A 9251-nucleotide genomic window follows, 5' to 3' on the forward strand; every position below is an offset into this window, starting at 1 on the left:
TTGGATGCTTTGAAAGCAAATGGGACTTGGACATTGATGCCTTTACCCAATAATTGTTGTGCATTTAGATGTAAATGGGTCTACAAAGTTAAGCAATTATGCTGATGGTAGTGTTCAACATTATAAAGCTCGATTGGCGGCTAGAGGTTATAATCAACATGCTAGTTTTGATTATTAAGAAATGTTTAGTCCAGTGCCTAGATACACCATTGTCATACTTTTCTTGGCTTTAGCAACAGTCAAAGGTTGGTTTCTCACCCAATTTGATTGTAACAATGCATTCTTGAATGGTGATTTAGATGAAACTATTTTTGTGGAGTTGCCACAGGATTATCTATTAAGGAGGAGTGTCTTGCCAATGCTAAAATGGCATGTAACTTGCAAAAATCTTTGTATGGCCCTAAGCAAGCTTCATGGCAATTTCAAAATTTACAAATTGTTTGTTAGCTTATGGTTTTACGCAATTAAAGGTTAATTATTTGTTATTTACTAAGAATACTACAAATGGGGGATTTATTACTTTATTAGTATGTGTTGATGATATTGTGATTGGTAATACTTCTTTAGAGCTTAGCAATGAGGTTGAGGTTTACCTAAGTTCGACTTTTAAACTTAAGGACTTAGGGAAACTTAAATATTTCCTTAGTTTAGAGGTGGCCAAATCTAGTAAAGGGATTTTGCTTTGTCAAAAGAAGTATATTTTGGATCTTTTGTAGGAATATGGTTTTTTGGGTGCTAACCCATCTTTACACCAATTGACCATCATCCTAAAGTATCCAAGGCAACAAAGGTAGATTAGTTACAAGATAGTATGGTGGATAGACAACTGGTTGGGAAATTATTATATCACATTTTCACAAGGCTTGGTATCTTTTATGCAATGCATTTATTATCTCAATATATGGATAAGCACAGTGATAGTCATTTACAAGATGGATTTCATATTTTGAGGAATCTTAAGGCTGCTCCTGGTCAAGGAATTTCATTTTCATCTGATGTTAGGCCTACAATGATAGTGATTGGGCTAGTTGTCCCAATACTAGAAGATCAGTGACGGGCTATAATTTACTGCTTAGGAAATCTTTAATCAACTAGAAGGCAGAGAAATAGAGTGTTGTAGCAAGAAGTTACCGAGGCTAAATATAGATCAATGGTAGCAACTTGTTGTGAAATAATGTGGTTTTATACTTGCTTAAGGATTTTAATGACGAGCATCCAAATATGGTAAAGCTATTTTATGATAATAAATCCATGTTAAACATTTGCAAAATCTCATATTTCACGAGCGCACTAAACATATAGAGATGGACTACCATTTTATTAGGGAAAAGGTACTAGATGGTCTCATCAATCCTTGTTATGTTTTCCACCAAGCTGCAACATTTTGATTTGTTCACAAAAGCGCTACAGGTAGGACCTTTCCATTCACCTTTACGCAAAATGAGTACTATCAACATTCATAACTCATCTTGAGGAAGAGTGATGAATATATTATTATTATTTTAATCTTATTTACTCAACTAACTAGCTTAGTTATTTTATTTTTACTATAGTTACTGAATATATAATTAGTCTTTTGTCCTTCATTTTATTTATGTAATTACAACTTTGTCCAGCATATATAAATGATGCTAGCTTCTTCTAAACTCTTCATAACTATGATGTCTTCTGATGGATATGTTGAGTCGAGCAATTTTTGGGCTATGCAAAGACCAGGACCGTGAGGGCACCAGATGATTTCGGAAGACAAACTATGAGAGAAAGATAAGCAGAGAAAATATGGTTGTCACATATCAGGCGCCATTGCTTGTATCTTATATTGGGGATCTGTCGTGCTTGTCTATTGATTTTGACAGTCAAGCAAATGCCACCTGTCATATCTTTGGGATTTGGATCTTTTACGTGCAATATTTTGGATTAACTTAGAGTAACATGCTTATTATAAGAAACAAAAATAAAAAACTAAACGAACTTACCTTTTCTCATATTCTATTGTCTCAATGCATGCAAGCCGTCGAAATGGGTATGTTGAAGTTGGTTTATGGACTATCACTTAATTTTGCTTCAAGCTATCTTCTTAAAGAAAAACGTGATTAGATTACCATAATTTTTGCAGGTTCATTAACCAAGTACATGGAGCAGTACGGTTAGAGGGCTTAATACGTTACTGTTATCTCAGAAATAATCCACCGAAGAGACTGATCACTTTAAGTAATTTGCATTTTACTTGTTTGTGAATAATGATTAAACAAATTGTTGACCTTGAAAAGTCGGAAAACCTGAAGAAATTTGAGTAATCATTGAGCCAATCACCTTTAGAGTCAAGACTCCAGCACTATTGTTGACCAATAATCCACCGCACGGCACTTTTTGGAGTCATGGACTTAATTGGAGCCATGGATAATTTTAATGCACGTCTAGCTAGGCTTGTTCTTTTCTTCGATAAAAATGCTAATAAGTGTGGCTTTATATTATTATTTTGTCTAAGCTGTTAACAAGTGTTCTTAAAATATTTAATTGCTACAATGCTATAGTGCTAAGTAACCATACATAGCACCTAAGTAATATAAAACTATACCCTAACTTTTCTAAAAATATTCTAAAAGAAAACACAACCAATGACCTCCCATAGCACATCAATTTGTTAAAAAGGCTTCCATAGTTTCTAAGATCTTTACAAGGGTTTAAGACTCAAAGGACAACAATTAAAGTATCTAATTCAATAGTTAACGATACTTTTCCAAAATCATGATGATTCACCAAATATCTCTATAACTATTACTTTCAAAATTTCTCAACACTCCATCACAACTCGAGAGACCTGACTTTCCTAGTACTGGATTGTCGAAATTACACTTGAGAAAATTTCCACTAAACTTTTGGAAGAATTTTGAGATTTCACAAGGCTCGGAGGAAATGTACATCACATGATTCATTCCTATATCATGTACGAAAGCTTAGTTTCTTTTTAATTTTCACTTGTTAATTATGTATTAACTTCATCGGAAAATAAAGACTTGGATGCAAAATTATTCCAAGAGAAAATGATAAAGGAAAATGGTGGGGAGCTAGTAAAATAATTGAATCCGTAAGAATGAAGGCAAATTTCTAAGCTGCCGACATTAAAGTATATTAGAGTAAAAAGTTAGCATGTATATTGATGCAAAAGAGGCTTTACACATAATTACATTGTTTCAACATCAAGTTAACGGCCTGCCTTTATTCTCATTAGCTCAATCCCAATAGTTTCTTATATAATGGATGAATGATACCAATTAAATAATTAAATTACCTTTTTTGATTTATAATGATCAACATTTTATTTGTAATCGGTTAATTATTAAGTCTTTAATTAAGTAAAGAATGAAAAGAAGGTAGAAAAGTTAACTTTCGGTAACTAAAACTGATGATCACCCTGGAATTGCTACCGTAAATTTTGATAATTTTTTTTACATACATAAAGATTTTGAATTATACGTCAAAAGATAATCTCCTCTCATCTCATAAATTTTACTTATATTTATCCCAAAATTCATACTCAAATCAACTAAAATGGATTCTCAAAATTTATTCACCGATGGGTGCTGCTCGGGGACGATTTTGATAATATTTGTTAGTGAAGAAAAAAATAGAAAAAATATGAATGTTATTATTGGTGGTAGTTTTCTTTATGCCCTTTTGATATATCTATGTTATCACACACTCATATGATGAAAGATTTGAAGCAATCATTTTGTTATTGGGTAATGCATCATTCTTGTGGGTACAGTTATTTCACAACTTTCATTTACTGCCTGAAATTTAGGCTTTTCCTTTTTGTTATAGCAGTAATAATTGATTCATCATGAGTGTTTCACTGCGAAACAGTGCTGTAAAAACCTTCTAATAGTTTTCACTTCCATACTGTGGATTTTCACCATCCTGCTACAATTTTAAAACTAGTTTATGTAGATTTCGGGGTACTGCAACATTTCTACTCAATGTTGTGGTAAAAGTAATTTGTTAGTATTGATTTACAAAAGAATTTGAGATATATATACTTAGTACTTCGAGTTCGCGTAAAAATTCGGTTAAAAAATTACAGTAAAATTATGTGACAATTTATCCAAACGTATCTGAATTTCACACTTCTTAAATACATAACTATTATTCATACGGATTTGACATTTGGATCTCAAAATTAAGGAAGAAATTCTAAAAAAAAAAAATGACATATCCATGTTGACATCCTATCCCAAGTTGATTTTAATTTTTATAAAACTAATTTGTTTAATTTGTATGCATTCATTTCCATGGCTGCTGCAGTTGGGTGAAGCATCTCTACAATAAAATATATACTAAATTGCCTCATGTAGAAGTAAGCACCAGAAATATGTGCTTGCATTCAACACAAATGAGTTAGCATGTACTTAATGAATTCGGAGCGAAGTAACGTGATGCAGTGTACACTGTATTTCCTATACACACAGAAAAGGGAGGCTTTGGTTTCAGCCATTGCAGCTTTCTTCAATCCTACAAGTTGACAATAATACTCTTTTCAAGTCTTTATCCCAAACAATAACAATTCCTGTTCGTCATCAAATTGGACATGTATAAATATCCAATCTCTCTTACACTCTCCTTCATCAATCAGCTTAACACTTCAGCTTCCAATTTCATTCTATTTTTCTCTAATTTCCCTCATCGCATCTTGCTCACCTTCTTAGCAGAGCAAGAAAATAAAAATGTCGAACATGATGAAGCTTTCTAGTCCTTTTCAAGGAATGATTCTGATTCTCTTTGTTATGTTAGGCATAAATTCAGCATCTGCGGCGACGACAAAGTCTAATGTGTTAGCCTTTGGGGCAAAACCAAATGGCAAAACAGACTCGACCAAGGCTTTCCTCGAGGCATGGAATGCAGCCTGTGGCTCAGCAGACTCAACCATGATATACGTACCAAAAGGTCGGTATTTGCTTGGTTCTATGGCTTTTAAAGGTGACTGCAAAAGCCCTCAAATCACCATAAGAATTGACGGTACCCTTGTGGCTCCTGGAGATTATAGTGTACTTGGAAAATCAGCCAGTTGGCTTAGCTTTGAAGGAGTCAGCGATGTTTCTATCATTGGTGGTGCACTTGATGCCAAAGGACCTGCTCTCTGGGCTTGCAAAACTTCCCACACCAATTGTCCTTCCGGAGCCACGGTACTTTTTTCCATTCATTTTTCTTATTAAACTCCTTTCTTTAGATTTAGTTACATACTTGATACTGCAATTATAATCAAATTTACATTTTGAAATCTATAATTTGGATAGAAGATTAATACTAATATTAGGATATCTTATAATTAAAAATGTTTTATAAGTTGACATGGAAATTTTTATTGTGTGAATGTCAGACGTTGAGTTTTACCAACTCCAACAACGTTAGGATCAATGGATTAACGTCATTCAATAGCCAAATGTTTCACATTGTGATCAATGGCTGTCAAAATGTGCACATCCAAGGGGTTAAGATCATAGCTGCTGGTAATAGCCCCAACACTGATGGTATCCATGTCCAATTATCCACAAATGTAGAAATCATAAACTGCTCCATTAAAACCGGAGATGACTGCATCTCAATTGGCCCCGGCACCAAAAGTTTATGGGTCGAACGAGTCACTTGTGGCCCTGGCCATGGCATTAGGTATGATATATTAAATGTCATCTATACTTTTCCTAAAAATGAAGCAATGCATATAAACTTTTTTTTTTTTCACTTACTCTTCTTATTTTTGAAACCATGATTTTATATTGATATTGATTAGTGTTGGTTAATTTACACTTCGCAGCATTGGAAGCTTGGCCAAGGATTTGAAAGAGGAAGGGGTCCAAAATATTACAGTGAGAAAGACAATTTTCTCTGGCACCCAAAATGGGTTGAGGATCAAGTCATGGGCTAGACCTAGTAATGGATTTGTTCAAGGGGTTCGATTTATAAACTCTGTGATGAGAAATGTGCAAAATCCCATTGTTATTGACCAGAATTATTGCCCTCACAACCTAAATTGCCCTGGTCAGGTATAACCAACCTCTCATAACTTGTTTCAAACTTTTTATATTAATTCCGACTTTGTTGACGTTAAAATAGTTGGACCATTCATATTTAAAAATATCATTGATATTATATTTGAGTATTTGATTCAATAATAAATGCATATATCTTTACTCTTAAAGAGTTCAATTTAAACATGCTCTTTCTCGAATAAAAAAAGAGTTTTTTATTTTATTTACTTAGACGATACGCGTTAATTTCAATTTAAAAACTCTAAGAAAATATCATTGCCTGTTCTTTCAATTCCTTATCTATTTTCCTTCAATTATTACAGGTATCCGGAATAAAAATTAGAGATATCGTATACAAAAATATTCGAGGTACATCATCGACACCAATAGCCATAAAATTTGATTGTAGTGCCAAGCAACCATGCACTGGAATACGTTTGCAAAACGTCAATTTAACATACTTGGAGAAAGCTGCTCAATCATCCTGTAGCAATGTGGTCGGGAAGGCATTTGATTTAGTTCGACCAAATAGTTGCCTGTAATCATGGAGTGAACAAGGGAAAAGTTATTTGCCCTTCTCTTTTTCGTACATGTAGAATATGTGGCTGATTAACTCGCAGCCCTTGATTGGATGTAAATTATTCTTTTAGATAATGTGATACATTTTATATATTGATTTAGAAATTCTAAATTAAGCAATGTGGATGTGATGCATGTTTTTTCGTATGTTTAATTTATTTTTATTTTTCACCTTTTATGAACCATTATTCTCAATTTAAAAAGTAAAAATTAATATATATATATAGGTGCCCTCAATGTTTGGAGATTATTACATTGTTTTGAGTTGGCTTTAAGTCTCCGTATCAATTTTCATAAACCCCATGTTTATCCTAATGGGGATTTTTGAAGACATTGGTAAGGATATCTCGGATATTCTATGTTGCGACATGGGCTCTCTTCCTTTTTCCTATCTTGGTATTTTTTTGGTGCAAACCCTTAACGTGTCATACTTGGGATTCATTAATTAATAATTTCAAGAAACGGTTGGCCCTTTGGCAATGCAATTACTTATCTATTGTGGTCTCATGTTGTGGGTGTTGATTATTGAGAGAGAAATGAAGAGTCCAGAAAGCATTATTGATTGTTGAGAAAGAGACGATGAATCTGGAAAAATCTAGAGAGAGTTAAGGGATGAATCAAGCTTGATTCAAAATCAAATGAAATTCCTTTGATTCAGTTAGTTTACTAACTGAAATTAAATTGAACCAAAAACTAGGTACATACCAAACATGATGAAGGATAAGATTTGGTAATATTTTCACTGAACCAATGTGTAACTACTGCTCTAAGATTATTTGGCATTTGAACAAAGGCATTTTTAACAGGTATTGATGTGATGAACAAGTTCAAACTACATGCTATATGATCAGTAGCTCCTGAATCTACTATCCAACAATAAGGATCAATTTTAAAGATGTTAGTGTATGATGATTCACCATATATGCCATGAAGAGAATTAAAACAGTAGGGTCTAGTAATAATCCCTGCCACTGATGAGTTCACAATTGAAGGCTTGACTGATTGAACATTTATACCTTTGATAGCAGTTGGAACAGTTGAGGCAGATGGTTTATCACCAAAGTCAGTAGCACCCTCATTAATAAGTGTCAACAACTTCTGAAATTGTTGCTTGGTTAAAGAAATATGTGGCATGACACTGTCAATATCTTCCTGCTCAGCAGATGATCCACTTGCAGAAACATTATTCACGGAAGAAATCACATTTTTTAAAACACCTTTTCCTTTAGTAAACTTGAAGTCTGGGGAAAATCTAATCAGACGGTAACAATTGTCCTTAACATGACCTATTTTCCCACAATGGTGACAAATGATATCTGATTTCATTTTCTTCTTATTACCACCAACACTGGCCATAGCAGAACTCTCTAAAAGTGGCTGTGTTTGCATATGAATATTCCTGTGACTCTTCCGTAATTATCAAATTATAAGCTTCATCTAATCCAGGAAAAGGTTTCATGAGTAAAATCTGAGACCTAATGGCTGCATACGATTCATTCAGACCATTCAGGAATTCATACACATTATCCTTAGCAGCTTGATCTATATACTATTGAAAACAAAGTTGATTGCAATTTCCACAAATACAGTGAGGCAATGGCCTGAACATCCTTAACTCTTCCCATATTACATTTAATTCAGTAAAATAAGAATCGATTGTGCGAGTACCTTGAGTGGTATTTGAGAGAGTGAAATGAAGATTGTAAATCCTTGAGTCATCCGGCTGAGAAAACCGTTTCTTTATAAACTCCCAAATCTGAGCTGCTGAATTGATGTAGAAAACTATTACCACTATCGGAGGAGAGATTGACTTTAAAAGCCATGCAACAATTAAATTGTTGCATCTCGTCCATGCAATATGAAGATCATCTGAGACTTTTGGTTCCTTGATCGAGCTATCGATAAATCCCAACTTGTTCCGTATTGATAGTGCAAGAGAAAAAGAACGGCTTCAGGATGTGTAATTATTTACTGTGAGCTTTGGATTGATCACTACTGAGCCGTGGTGATCAAAATGATGAAGGTAGAATGGCGATTGTGGATCTTCCATTGGAGAACATAACGTAAACTTTAAGACAGATGAAGAACTCATCAGATTTCAAGAATCTAAAATCGAAGTGCTAAAAGAAAAGATCAATCAACAAATCTTCTAAAAATAATCAAGAAAGATCAAATCTAAGAAAATCAAGAAACTCCATATCCTTTCCTTTGAATCTAAGAATTAGATTCTCCAAAAAATAAGAGAAACACCAACAGATTATTAATTGGCTCTGATACCATGTTGATTATCGAGAGAGAAATGAAAAGTCTGGAAGCATTATTGATTGTTGATAAAGAGACGATGAATCTGGAAAAATCTAGAGAGAGTTAAGGGATGAATCAAGCTCTGATTGTTTTCTTTCTTGGTAAAAAACAATTGTCAGTACAACAGACTTTTATAGTCAAGTCAAGTCTTCATATAAAATCAAAATACAATAATAACCCTAAACATTTAGAATATTTACAAATGTACCACTGCACATGTCAAAATATAATATTTAACAGTGGGATCATGCTTAACTCTATATTCCATGTTCTCAACCTTCCTTGCTTCATATTTTTTATTCATTTTCCAGCTATTTTGTTTCAGCCTTTTGTTGTGCTGCT

The 9251-nt window shown here is 33.6% G+C and overlaps 1 protein-coding gene and 1 long non-coding RNA gene across 2 annotated transcripts; one reads left to right on the forward strand and one right to left on the reverse strand.

Annotated features, from left to right (window-relative positions):
• The first annotated feature begins 4763 nt into the window (after window positions 1-4763).
• On the forward strand, window positions 4764-6613 carry LOC18587048 (polygalacturonase-like). Its single transcript, XM_088802580.1, has 4 exons — window positions 4764-5183; window positions 5378-5667; window positions 5813-6041; window positions 6350-6613. The coding sequence occupies exons 1-4, from the start codon at window positions 4764-4766 to the stop codon at window positions 6566-6568; spliced, it is 1158 nt and encodes a 385-aa protein (XP_088658706.1). The 3' UTR covers window positions 6569-6613.
• Window positions 6614-8134: 1521 nt separating this feature from the next.
• On the reverse strand, window positions 8135-9009 carry LOC148760458 (uncharacterized). Its single transcript, XR_016028850.1, has 2 exons — window positions 8883-9009; window positions 8135-8673 (listed from the first exon to the last, which is right to left on the reverse strand). It is a non-coding gene; the product is annotated as an uncharacterized LOC148760458 (long non-coding RNA).
• Between the last annotated feature and the right edge of the window lie 242 nt (window positions 9010-9251).

The sequence above is a fragment of the Theobroma cacao genome, chromosome 10 (genome assembly GCF_053813885.1).
Source record: "Theobroma cacao isolate CCN51 chromosome 10, ASM5381388v1, whole genome shotgun sequence".
Taxonomy (NCBI): domain Eukaryota; kingdom Viridiplantae; phylum Streptophyta; class Magnoliopsida; order Malvales; family Malvaceae; genus Theobroma; species Theobroma cacao.